Here is a 13,236-nt window from a genome sequence, read left to right on the forward strand (position 1 = left end):
AACTAACACACCTGGTGCTGTGGACCGACACTTTTCCATCTCCTCCTCTCCTCCTCTCCTCCTCAGTCCTCACAGCGGCACTCTTCACCCTCCACAGCTTCCACCTACTTTAAACCTCACCGGGAACCGCAGAGAGCAGAGCTGAAGCCGCAGAGCTGAAGCCGCAGAGCTGAAGCCGCAGAGCTGAAGCCGCAGCGCCGCGTCCACGTCTGGATTCATCAGCATCAGGAACATGTGGACTCACCGTCTGTGCGTTTAGAGCAGGTAAGACTCTTTACCTACAAGCTGCTGCAACATCACGATCCGATCACTGATAATCCAGCAAATCAATCAATCAGCAAAGTAAGGACCTGAAAACCTCTAAACCCTGAAACGACAAAAACTCACAAAGTGACTTTCACAGAGATCAATGCTTCATGTAAACTGAAAAACACACTTGATGTCATGTTTTAGTCTGTGTGTGTGTGTCTGTGTGTGTGTGAGTGTCTGTGTGTGTGTGTGTGTGTGTCTGTGTGTGTGTCTGTCTGTGTGTGTGTGTGTGTGTGTGTGTGTGTGTGTGTCTGTGTGTGTGTGTCTCTGTGTGTGTGTGTGTCTGTGTGTGTGTGTGTGTGTCTGTGTGTGTGTGTGTGTGTCTCTGTGTGTGTGTGTGTCTGTGTGTGTGTGTGTGTGTCTCTGTGTGTGTGTGTGTGTCTGTGTGTGTGTGTGTGTGTCTCTGTGTGTGTGTGTGTCTGTGTGTGTCTGTGTGTGTTTGTGTTCTTCAACACACAGACGCTGCATGTGCACAGTCCTCTCCTCGTGTTCTGTAACCTTTTAGGTGTGAAATAAAAACATCATGTCTCACAGACACACACACACACAGACACACACACACACCCTCCAGCTGTGACCTTTCACACACCTGCATCATGTGTTTTGTCTTCTCATAAAAACGTGTGTTTCAGTGTCTGTGAGGATAAAAGCTTTATTTTCACATTTCTCTGTGAGCCTGAAGTGACCTCTGACCCTGGGTCCACTGAGGTCAGAGGTCAATGGACTCTATCCTTCATCAGACTGACAGACACAGGCAGCAGAATCCTGGACAAAACACAAGCAAGACGAAAACTGTCCACACAAAGACGGCAACGAGACACACCAGCACTGAATCCCACCGAGAGGCTGCTGAGACGTCCAACTGTGTTTGAAATACGTACACACATCTGATTTTTAAGATTTATTCAAAAGTACTTTATGACTCTACACGCCCCAAAGAGTTAACTTCAACTAGATCCAGCTCTGCCCTCCTCACAACAGCAGCTCCTCATGTAGGAGCTGGCAGCATCTGAGCTGCTCGTCTGTTTCAGAAACTGGTTCACACATCAGAAACCTCAGGCCCCCGGCGGCGGCTCACATGGGCCCCGACGGCGGCTCACATGGGCCCCGACGGCGGCTCTTAAATGGCCTCATGTAATATGCAGCGTGTGAGGATTAGTGAGCTGATGTGTCAGACGGGGAATGAGGCATCAGATCCATTAATGAGGTAAAGCAGCTGAAATATTTAAAGACGGCAGCACATCTGCTGCAAGTAGGACAGAGCTGAGGCTCGGCTGCTCTCAGGCTTTGTCTCCTCCGTGATTCTCTTTGATTCCGTCTCGCTGTGTCAGCTCAGAGGAGCTGGAGCGATGTGGAAACAGGTGAACAGACCCACACAGAGCAACGGCTCAGGCGCCGTCCTGACGTAGTCTGGGGACGGATGCCGGTCCACAGCTCTCCTGGTCTGAGAAGCTCTGACGGTGTGCTCCTCTCCTGCAGGTCCTCCTGTCCTCCACCATGAGTGTCACCTCCAGCTCCATGGCGGGGGCGGAGGCGTGCAGCACCAGCTCGTCTCCGATGTCTTTGGGCTCCAGCGTCTTCTTCAGTGAGGCGACGGCGTCCTGTGTCAGAGACCCTCTGGACTTCTTCATCATAAATGTTGGGGGGAGTCGCTACGTGCTGTCCCAGGAGCTGCTGGCGTCCTACCCGGAGACCCGGCTGGGGAAGCTGGCGTCCTGCAGCCGGGACTCGGCGCTGGACCTCTGCGATGACGCCGACTTCCTGGAGAACGAGTTCTTCTTTGACCGGAACTCACAGACCTTCCAGTAGGTGGCGCAACCTTCTCCTCCGACAGGCATGTGCTTTAAAGCTACCGCTCAGAGTCCGGTCACATGATGTGAGGGAGGGGGGAAGCGGTGAAGAGCTGTGTTGTGGTTGTGTGTTTGTGTCACTGTGGCTCCGCCCACCTTTACAGACATGCTAACTGCTAGCAGCTAGCTTCCAAAGACCTCAGCAGCTTGTTGGGTCCTCTTTGACCACGTTAATTGAAGTTCATGACTGACAGGTGATTCATCCAAGAGACGAACAGTTTAACATGGAGGTCTGTGGGGACTGAGTCCCCGTTGAAGCGAGGCGGCTGATTGGTCGATGTAGCCTCCCTCTGGAGGTGTGTTTGGAGAACAGAACATGGAGCACATGGCTTTTTAACAATGACCCCGCGGCTGTGTGAGTTAAACCGCACAGAACCGCGTGAACACTCACACACACTGTCACAGAGAAACCACCGCGCTGATGGAGGAATCATTTAACCGGACCTTTAGCGGCGCTCAGAGCGGGTCGGGTACAGGCTGCAGGTGGTTTCCTCAGGCGTCAGCTCAGGGCACCTTCAGCCCCCGATGGTTGTTCATGTATTCCATGCTCTGTCCTCCTCAGTAAAGCTGTCCGTCTGTGTCCCTGTCCACAGGTATGTGATGAACTACTACCGGACGGGTCACCTGCACGTCATGGAGGAGCTCTGCGAGATCTCCTTTCTGCAGGAGATCGAGTACTGGGGCATCGACGAGCTGCGCATCAACTCCTGCTGTCGGGAGCGCTACTACCGCCGCAAGGAGCAGAAGGAGACGCTGGACGTGCAGCAGGAATTTAAAGCCGTTGACGACGAGGACGAGGACTTCGCGGGCGCCGCCTGCCCGGCTCTCCGCAGGCACCTGTGGGACCTTCTGGAGAAACCTGATTCGTCCCGTGCTGCCCGCGTCTTCGGCTCACTCTCCGTCGTCTTTGTGGTGGTGTCGGTCGTCAACATGGTGCTGATCTCACTGGACCTGGGGGAGGACGTTGGCGTGAGCGGCGTCGGCGCGCCTCTGGTGCTGGACGCTCTGGAGTACGTGTGCGTCATGTGGTTCACAGGCGAGCTGGCGCTGCGCTTCCTCTGCGTCAGGGACAAGTGCCGGTTCGGCCGCAGCATCCCCAACGTGATCGACCTGCTGGCCATCCTGCCGTTCTACGTGACGCTGGCGGTGGAAAGCCTTCATGGAGGATCCACCGAGCTGGAGAACATGGGCCGCGTGGTGCAGGTGCTCCGCCTCCTCAGGACGCTCCGCATGCTGAAGCTGGGGCGACACTCAACAGGTGCGCTGCTTCCCCACTCAACTCTCTGTTAGCACAGTTAGCATGACAGGTGGAGGGGAAACGGGAACGTCGACCGAAGGCCGCCATTAGACGAGTTACCGTTAGCATGAATCACATGACATCTATGCAGCTCATGGCGTCGCAGCTACGCTTCACTAGCTCGCTCATGAAGTGCAGGATAGCTCATTTATAGCTACAACTGATCGACTGATACAGGTTTATTGATCGACAGCTCAGCCGGTCGGTCGGTCGACATGTGTCTGAACAGGTCTTTGATTCATTTCCGTCCTCACGTGTTCTGGATCTGTCCGAGGAATTCAAACATGCAGGGAGAGAAGAAGAGCTGAGAGATGACAGGCGAGGGAAAACAAAGAGCAGAGAAACATGATATTCATTCATATTTTGGCAAATTCCTCCAGCAGACGCAGGAGAGAGGGCGATTATATGTGTCAGCCTGGGACGTGCGAGCGCTTTGATCTGAGGGATTCTGGGAAAGAGGATCATCCCTGGACTCGACTCATGAATAATAAATAAAGGGAACGTGGAGAGAGAGAGAGGGGGAGGAAGACGAACGGATCTGAGCTGTAGTTCTCAGCGCGGCCTGGTGGCGGCAGTAGTCTCTCCCTGCTGTAATGTCAGGCAAGGTCACGCGGTCTGTGTGACGCTGCAGCACCTGGGCGCCGGCCGTCCGGCAGAGCAGCATTGTCCTTATCTGAGTTTCCATGACGACGGCTCAGACATTTAAAATCATGGATCAGAGCGTGATGCAGAGAGATGTGTTCAAAGACTGACAGCAGCTCCTTTCAGACCGTCCCCGGCTCGCTGGCGTCCTCCTCCTCCCAGAGGACGGCGCAGAGATGGCGAGTCGTTCCGGGGTGTGAACGGCGGCTCACACGGGGATGTATTTATAAATGTCTCCTTTTTACAGACCTCACACTCTGCAGATAGAGTGTTCGCCACGTGCAGACGACACAGACCTGGTTTTACACAGAAAGTGGAAATCTTCCGGTGTCCTCTGTGTCTTTTTCTTCCTCGTGTTCGTCCTGATCCCTCTTTTGTCTTTTGTCTCCTTCCAGGCCTGAAGTCTCTGGGGATGACCATCGCTCAGTGCTACGAGGAGGTCGGCCTCCTGCTCCTCTTCCTCGGCGTCGGCATCTCCATCTTTGCCACGGTGGTCTTCGCCCTGGAGCACGACCTCCCCACCACCACCTTCACCAGCGTGCCGGCCGCTTGGTGGTGGGCGACCACCTCCATGACCACGGTGGGGTACGGCGACATCCGGCCCGACACGGCTGTGGGGAAGGTGCTGGCCTTCCTCTGCATCCTGTCCGGGATCCTGATCCTGGCGCTCCCCATCGCCATCATCAACGACCGCTTCTCTGCCTGCTACTTCACAATGAAGGTGAAGGAGGCGGCCATGCGGCACGGGGAGATGCTGAAGAGGCTGGCCCGCGGCTCGGTGGGGGAGGTGGTGGCGGTGGGAGGAGGAGTGGGTGGAGGCGTGGGTGGAGGCGTGAACCTGAGGGACGCCTACGCCCGGAGCATCCTGGAAATGCTGAGGCTGCATGGGCGAGAGAGGGCGAGCACCCGAAGCAGTGGAGGGGAGGACCTGTGGTGGTAGAAGCGGCTGAGCTGTGACCTCAGAGGTCAGAGGTCGAGACGTTGCTGATCCAGAGGATCCTGAGTGCAGCCTGACAGTGAAGAACCTCAGAGTCTTTCTGACATCAGTACTGTGACAGTGTCAATCATGTGATGTTTCCGTGGTGATGTAGCTAGGGGGCGGAGCCACTGATCAATTCTCAAACCAGTGAAACCAGCAGCAAACCAGCTGAACTGTGGAGCTGTTCAACCGCCGTCAGATGGAAGCCGCCATTTTGTTTATCAGTCTAAGTTAATTTGCTAGAGTTAGCTCTGTAGATTAGCCACTTGCTAATGTTAGTGTTATTGTTTCCTGTGAGTGTGACTCCACAAAAACAAGGCCAGCACACACACACAGACACACACACACACACACACACACACACACACAGACACACACACACACACACACACACACACTGACACAGACACACACACACAACACACACACAGACACACAGACACACACACACACACAGACACACACACACACACACACAGACACACACACACACACACACAGACAGACACACACACACACAGACACACAAAGACACACACACACACAGACACACACACAGACACACACACACACACACACAGACAGACACACACACACACAGACACACACACACACACACACAGACAGACACACACACACACAGACACACACACAGACACACACACACACACACACAGACAGACACACACACACACAGACACACACACAGACACACATACACACAGACACACACACAGACACACATACACACACAGACAGACACACACTAGCCATTTTAGAAACCTCCACCTCAGCAGCATACAGCACGTAGCATAACTTATACATTTTAAGGTTGGACCAGTCTACCTCACACACTTTACCCACAATGCACCACAGCATTAGCAGTTGTCTGTCTGTGTGTCGGTCAGCTGGAGAGAAGAATGAGGGGAACAGACAGACGGACAGTTCACTTCCTGGTTTTAGTCTCTACAGTGATGTGAAGCTGCTGTCAGGATGCAGAGCAGCACTAACACACTCTGACAGACCGCCCGGGTCCTGGTTTGTGTTTTCATGCCTACATAATGTCATGTTTGCATTAGCTGTGTGTGTGTGTGTCCGTGTGTGTGTGTGTGTGTCTGTGTGTGTGTCTGTCTGTGTGTGTGTGTGTGTGTGTGTGTGTGTGTGTCTGCCTGTGTGTGTGTGTCTGTCTGTGTGTGTGTGTCTGTGTGTGTGTGTGTGTGAGTCCTGCAGGCTGTCTGTGGGTCCTCTTTACTTTCTGTGACTCAGTCATGCAATAAAAACATCCTCCTGAGGTCAGAGTGCTCTTTGTAAATATCACACGAAGATGGAACTCAGAACACCATGGGGGGCAGACTCAGACCAGATCAGCCCACAGGTCCAGGACCTGTGGTGGAGGAAGTACCGAAGCTTGGTACTTAAGTAAAAGTACAAATACCCAGCAAAATATATACTCAAGTAAAAGTAGAAGTGCTACATCAACAATCCTACTTAAGTAAAAGTCTTAAGTACTTTTAAATGTACTTAAAGTATTCAAAGTAAAAGTACTCACACACTGAATATATATGATTGATTTGCAAAGGATCTGAACAGGTTAAAATAATCAAAGAAATCATCTTAAAATTGGTTAATGTTATGATTCATGGATGGACCTGTGTTAGCAGACAGCAGCTAACTAGTTAGCTCACTGAGCCAGAGCACCGGCATCATGACTGAGGCTCATTATAGAAACACAGCTGCAGCGTGACACCAGCTCCATGCAGAGTCTGACCTCACATCAGTCCACACTGTGTTCATCACATGGAACAAGGAACTACAGACACTGGAGACATGTAGTGGAGGAGAAAGGACAGGGGACAGCTGCAGCATGGAGTCAGAGGAGAAAGGATGAGCTGTTATTTTTACTGAAGTATAAATACATAAAAAATTACTTAAGAACAGTAACAAAGTACAAATACTTAGTTACTTTCCACCACTGTCCAGGACAGGTCCAACATCACCCAGCACCTGACTCAGACCACTCCGTCAGGACCGAGGAGGGGAAACTGCAGCACTGCTGATGTGTTCTTTAGAATCAGTCCTCAGGTACGATGACTTCCTGCCTGACGCCTTCAGAACTGACCTCAATTCTCAGCACGATGCCTGCGGCTGCAGCCAGACCCAAACTAGAACATCTCATTTACATTTTAGATATGAAAAACAGAGAGAGACAGAGACAGACAGAGAGAGACAGCATCACAGAGAGGGAGAGACAGAGAGACAGCATCACATAGACAGAGAGAGACAGAGAGACAGAGACAGAGCTTCACAGAGAGAGAGAGAGAGAGAGAGAGAGAGAGAGAGAGAGAGACAGCATCAACGGTTCAGGAAGAAAATCAGAACTGTTCGGTTCTGGACATGCGCATCAAGTAAAGCAGGGAGGCGTTTTTACCACAGCATGAGACGAGTGTTGCCAACTTGGCGTCTCTCTCGCTGCATTTGGCGACTTTTCAAACGTTTTTTTTAATCTACAGCTACTAGTGCCTCTCTGGTGACGTTTGGAGCCTGACGTGAACTCACTGCAGGCAGCTACTGTCCTCCAGCAGCAGCGGCCGTGAGCTCCTCCCCCGCTTTAAAACTCTCACCGCCGGTCAGTCTCTGTGGCTTCACGCAGCAGGTTCAGCTGCAGCAGCACTCTGCGTCCACCCGTGTGCAAAGCTGCTGAAGGTCCCGTCAATGCTCACTGAGCGGGATGTAAATAATATTTCTATGGCAAAAATAAGCTATAAGCTTTTCCTGAAGAAAATGCAAGTGTGATTTGAAGCGCTGCTTTACTGCTGATGTGAAGGATTGATCTGAACTGATGGAGAATCAGAGCGGTTCAGAGCTGTGTGCCTCTGTGTGTCAGCCTGTCACCATGGTAACAGCAGAGGAGACCTCAAACACCACTCCAACTTTAAAGCCTGGCGCGATCCGGAACAATCCGGAATTAGAAACTTCTGAATAGACAATAAGACAGAGTGTGTCTGAGGTTAGACTCAGAACTGTGGACAGTGTGGACATCCATCATCTATCTGAGCTTCTCTGGTCCAGACATTTAGGACGCTCAGAGTGTGTGTGAGACGCTCAGAGTGTGTGTGTGTGTCACACAGTTTACCTCTGAGCTGCTTCCTCTGATCTAACAGACGCTGAGGACAGTAAAACAGAAACACATCAGCAGGTATGACACAAGACACAGACCTCCGGTCCTCGTGGACACAGACCTCCGGTCCCCGTGGACACAGACCTCCGGTCCTCGTGGACACAGACCTTGTGGACACAGACCTCCGGTCCTCGTGGACACAGACCTTGTGGACACAGACCTCCGGTCCTCGTGGACACAGACCTCATGGACACAGACCTCCGGTCCTCGTGGACACAGACCTCCGGCCCTTGTGGACAGTCAGCTTCACTCTGTTTAACGTCCTCCTTTCACTTCCTGCTGTGCTGAGTTCGGTCCTCCTGCTTCAGTGGTCCCAGTGGAGGACATGTCTTCTGCCTGCCGGCGTGTCCCGTCTCTATCCTCGGCTGACACATTCAGCTCCATCCAGGACAGCAGACGAACCCTCTGAGGCTCCTCCTGAAATCAGAGTTTAACTTTCAGCGTCAGAAACCTGAAGGAGAACCTGAACATGAGGACCCTCTGATCCACATCCCCTCCTCTGATGTTCCTGTGAAATGACCTCTGACCTGTGTGAAGGTCAGGTGTGTGTGTGTGTTCACTCAGAAATAACAATCACACCTGGGAGAGTCTGGGGATCATCGCCGCTCTCCCAGAATTCCCGGCGTGGGACGCCTCATTAGCCCAGTTCTGTTCAGGGGGAAGAAGCTGGACGCTCCAAGGACGGAGCGGCTGGTTCCCTCGGCTGTGACGGGAGGAGCGAGGAGAGGAAACCAGGCCAGATCCACGTCAGTCCCATCACAGGAGTCTCCAAGTGGGTCAGTTCACACCTTGCGTTCCTCCGAGCTCCGCCTCCTCCGTCAGTCTGTCAGCAGGACCCTCAGGTTATTATTATACCTCAGGTATTATCCAAAGCGGACGGCTCAGGGGACCAGAGGCACTTCCTTTATTTAAAACCCTCAGCCTGATCACTGACACTAGTCCAGAGGAAAACCCCAGACCAGACCTGAACAGGGGAGGTGCAGACCATGGCCCCTGAGCTCAGCCCGGAGTCACTGTGGATCTTCATCCGTGTGTTTGTGTGTTTATGTTGTTGTGTGACGCTCTGACGTGTGTTTACATCCTCAGCTCTTCATCAGCAGCAGCAGCCTGCAGCCAGACTTCATCACACAAACATCTGAGTCCTCCTGAGCTGCTGTTTAATGAGATTATAAATCAATAACAGTGAGGGGGTGTTTACAGCCTGCAGCTGTCTGAGGACGCCAACATCATATCTGCCTGTAAACACATCCTGAACATCAGACGCTCGTCAGACTCTGAGCTGTGGACACTTTCATGAACGCTGATAATGCTTCGTGTTGCTCTGCCGCCCTCTAGTGGACACACGCTGTCATGCTGCATCTGCTCCAGATGGACTCGACCGTGACCGGGCTCCATCAGTCGGAGGACAGCCGCCTCCAGAGACGCTGTCCCGGCTGGGGGCCTGACCCCGCTGCAGGTGTTCTGTGAGCCTCTGCTGGCTGCTTCTTCTTCTTCTCTATTTTTAGCCTCCGTTTGTGATGTGATTGCGTCATGACGCCGCGTGGGAGGCCGACCTGAAGAAGAAGAGCTCGTTCACGCTGAACCTGAACACCCCCCCACAGTCCTCCGACACCTCTGATCAGTGATGATGCACAGCAGGCTGAGGGTGACGCAGCTGTCAACATGTTTTTAAAACCGCTCCATACTAAATGTGTTTTAATACAATAAATTTAAAGGTTCTATTTTATTCAATCGTCCACGATAACAACATGTGTGTGTGTGTGTGTGTCTTGAAGCTCCACCACAGACCCGGAGCCCTGTGTTTGAGGACTGTCAGTGGTGCAGCGGCTCCAGCAGGGGGCGCCATCACAAACAGCTGCAGGAGCTGTCTGGAAGGAAAACATGTTTTTCACGTCTGCCTGCTGTGACCCGATGGGGGGGGGGGGGGGGGGGGTATTTATAGGCTGATAACGAGCATGTGTCCTTCAGGACCACGTTGCACACGCACACACACACACCTCAGTCACAAACACACACACACACACACTCCTCAGACACACACACGGAGCCAGGCTGGAAAAACAAAGTGTTTATTAAGACAACAAAAGGCCTGAGTACTCAGGAACATCAGAACTCCGGTACGAAGTGATTCAACACAAGGAAACATAAGAAACATCAAACTCCTCCTGGAGTTCAAACAGGTGAAAAAAGCACCACCAGTGCCCCCCACCCACCCCCACCCACACAGAGGCGGGGTGTGTGTGTCCAGCTCCTCACGGAGGCTCGTGTCCCTGCCGGGCCGGCTCAGGTGAGCGGCTCCCCGGTGACACGGTGCCGGAGGGCCGCGTCCTGTCAGCGGAGCACCGTAAACAAACCCCCCCCCCCCCCCCCCTCCACACACACTCCGGGAGGTGTAAATAAATGAAAACACTTCCGGCCGCGCGCCACCGTCACTCAGAGCCATTGTTCCGGATCCACGCGCTCACATCAGGATCCAGTGCCGGTCTGAGCCGAGCCGGACTGAGCCGAGCCGGACCGACACTTTCAAACATAACAACAACAACGCGGCTCATCAGCCGGGCGGCTAGCAGCTAGCCATGCTAACCGTTAGCCGTGTGGGCAACAAACACAGACACGTCGATGAAAACCATGAAATTAGAAAACAGCTAGCAGTCCGTGGGTCTACACAGTCCGTGGGAACAGTCTCGGTCCCCGAGGGGGGACACGCCTGCTTCTCCGGGCCGACCGTGACCGTATCAGCACGGCACACTGTCCGTCGCCCGGGGGAAGTCTCCACAGTCTGCGGCGGAGAACTGCAGCCTCCTCACGGCCTCTTTGATTAGGTTCCCCGATAAAATCAGCTCCTGCAGCAGCCGGTGCGGGTCGTCGTCCTCCACGCTGATCCGCTTTTTGTTCCACGGTTTGATCTGGTCCCAGTCCTGGTCGCCGTTCGATCCGGGGATGCTGTACGGGCTCGCCCTGCTGCCGCCCCGGTGTCCCCGCTGTCTGAGCCGCATGCAGCAGCCGTGTCGTTTCTGCGCCGGAGCCCCCGTGAGGGCCGTGGGTTTGACCCCAGCGGACGCGTGCAGGCAGGACATGGACACGGACACCGTCTTCTGGTGGCCGCCGGTGTTGTTGTGGAGCTGCAGCGCCTCGCCGATCTTGGTCACCAGGGCGTCCACTTCTTTGGAGTCCACGGTGACGGACTGCTCCAGAAAGATGTAGTTCTCCTTTCGACACGGCATGGTGGGGACGGGGTTCTGGTTCGGCTGGGTCTGTGGTGGTTCCGTCGAGGGATGAATGGGGGGCGCCGCGCCGCTGCTCGCTCTCAGCACGCCGCTCCGCACGGACCAACAACTCCGCTTCATTTGTAAACAATGGGTGACGCGAGGCGGACTGTACCAAGTCCCCGCGGGGGGGGGGGGATCTCTGCACCCCACACACGCACGCAGCGGCGCACCGCAGCCTGCACGCGCTCCCCACACCTAATCAATACAAACCAATAAAACCAATCATCACTTTCTGACTTCACATCTGACCCGTGTCACGCGTGGACCGCGCGTCTCCGGCGCCGTGCTCCCCCGCAGCTGTGGGCCGCTCCTTCAACATGGACGTTACATAACGGAGTCTGCCGCTGTCTGTCCGGGCAAAACAAACAAAGAGCTCCACACCGAGCTGCCCCACTCACCACGGGCCGCCATCTTATCCGCTCACAGCGTGCGTGACACACACACACACACACACACCTGAGAGGGCGCGCGCACACACACGCTAAAGAATAAAGAAACAATACAAACAACATGATCATGTAAACAAACAATGACGTCAGAGAAGCTGATGTTCACAGCTGTTACATAAAACACAATAAAAAGGGATGAAGTGTAAACACAGCTCCACCGTGTGTGTGTGTGTGTGTGTGTGTGTGTGTGTGCAGCTTGTATACAGTGACAATAGAAGCGCCGCGCGCTGTGTGTGTCTGTGTGTGTGTGTGTGTGTGTGTGGGAGAACACGGTGTACATTTCTGATTCTAAGAACCAGCAGCCGGGCTAAACCTGACGCTCCAGTCAAACAGAGCCCTCATCACCATATAAGGAGCTACTATCACTGCCACCACGTGGTACAGCAGCCAATCAGAGGGCTGCTGAGGTTTCCTGTGTGAGGGCTGTTATAAAAGAATCCAACAGGAGTGTCACCACTTCCTGAAACACACAACAGCAGCAGGGCTGAACACACACACACACACACACACACACACACACACACACACACACACACACACACACACACACACACACACTGCTGCCACTGTGTGTGTGTGTGTGTGTGTGTTCAGCTCCACTCACAGTGTGGCTGTTTGTTTTCAGGTGATTTCATGCGGGCTGTAAATCAGTAATCAATAAACATTCATCACCTCCATAAACGTTAGTCCTCATAGCCATAGGGTTGATCAGACTCAGTGTAACCAGCAGAGCTGCTGCGGTTTGTTTGTTGTTGTTGTTGTTGTGTTTGAACATGTGTTTATCTGAGGACCACAGGTCTGTGCTGAGGCCCTGACAGGTCAGAAACACCTGATGCTTAAATGTACTCAGAAGAACCAATCAGATCGAAGAGGATGTGTGGAGGTTAGCATGCAGCAGTTAGCATGTTTCTCAGTGTGTTCTTGTGTTAGCATGTAGCTAACACAGCTGCCCCGCCGCCCCTCACGCTCTGCTTCATCGCCCATTTCTGGTGTTAGAAGACAAGATGGCGACAGCTGGAGGCCCCAACTCACAGAGCAACACGTGCACCTGTGTCTGTGGAATATTGGGACTGACACCTGTAAGGGTTAAACACAATAACCAGGGGGGGGGTGCTCACCGCCACGCAGGCCCCACGGCGCTGCTCAGAGGGCCGCGAGCCTGTGGCTCCATGTTGATCCACAGAACCGCTGCTTCACACATAAACCAGCGAAGACTTTAAAGGTGACGTAAAACTGGGAGAATCTGTGAGTGTCTCCTTCTCC

The 13,236-nt window shown here is 53.5% G+C and overlaps 2 protein-coding genes across 2 annotated transcripts; one reads left to right on the forward strand and one right to left on the reverse strand.

The window, feature by feature from the left end:
- The first annotated feature begins 1,658 nt into the window (after positions 1 to 1,658).
- Positions 1,659 to 5,038, forward strand: kcnv1 (potassium voltage-gated channel modifier subfamily V member 1). The gene is made up of 4 exons (XM_028425224.1): positions 1,659 to 1,670; positions 1,789 to 2,114; positions 2,753 to 3,417; positions 4,494 to 5,038. Exons 1-4 carry the CDS (start codon positions 1,659 to 1,661, stop codon positions 5,036 to 5,038), a joined length of 1,548 nt encoding a protein of 515 aa, XP_028281025.1.
- Positions 5,039 to 10,303: 5,265 nt separating this feature from the next.
- Positions 10,304 to 11,611, reverse strand: gbp (glycogen synthase kinase binding protein). The gene has a single exon (XM_028425115.1). The coding sequence runs from the start codon at positions 11,600 to 11,602 to the stop codon at positions 10,991 to 10,993; it is 612 nt and encodes a 203-aa protein (XP_028280916.1). The 5' UTR covers positions 11,603 to 11,611; the 3' UTR covers positions 10,304 to 10,990.
- Between the last annotated feature and the right edge of the window lie 1,625 nt (positions 11,612 to 13,236).

This window comes from Parambassis ranga, chromosome 16 (assembly GCF_900634625.1).
Source record: "Parambassis ranga chromosome 16, fParRan2.1, whole genome shotgun sequence".
NCBI lineage: Eukaryota > Metazoa > Chordata > Actinopteri > Ambassidae > Parambassis > Parambassis ranga.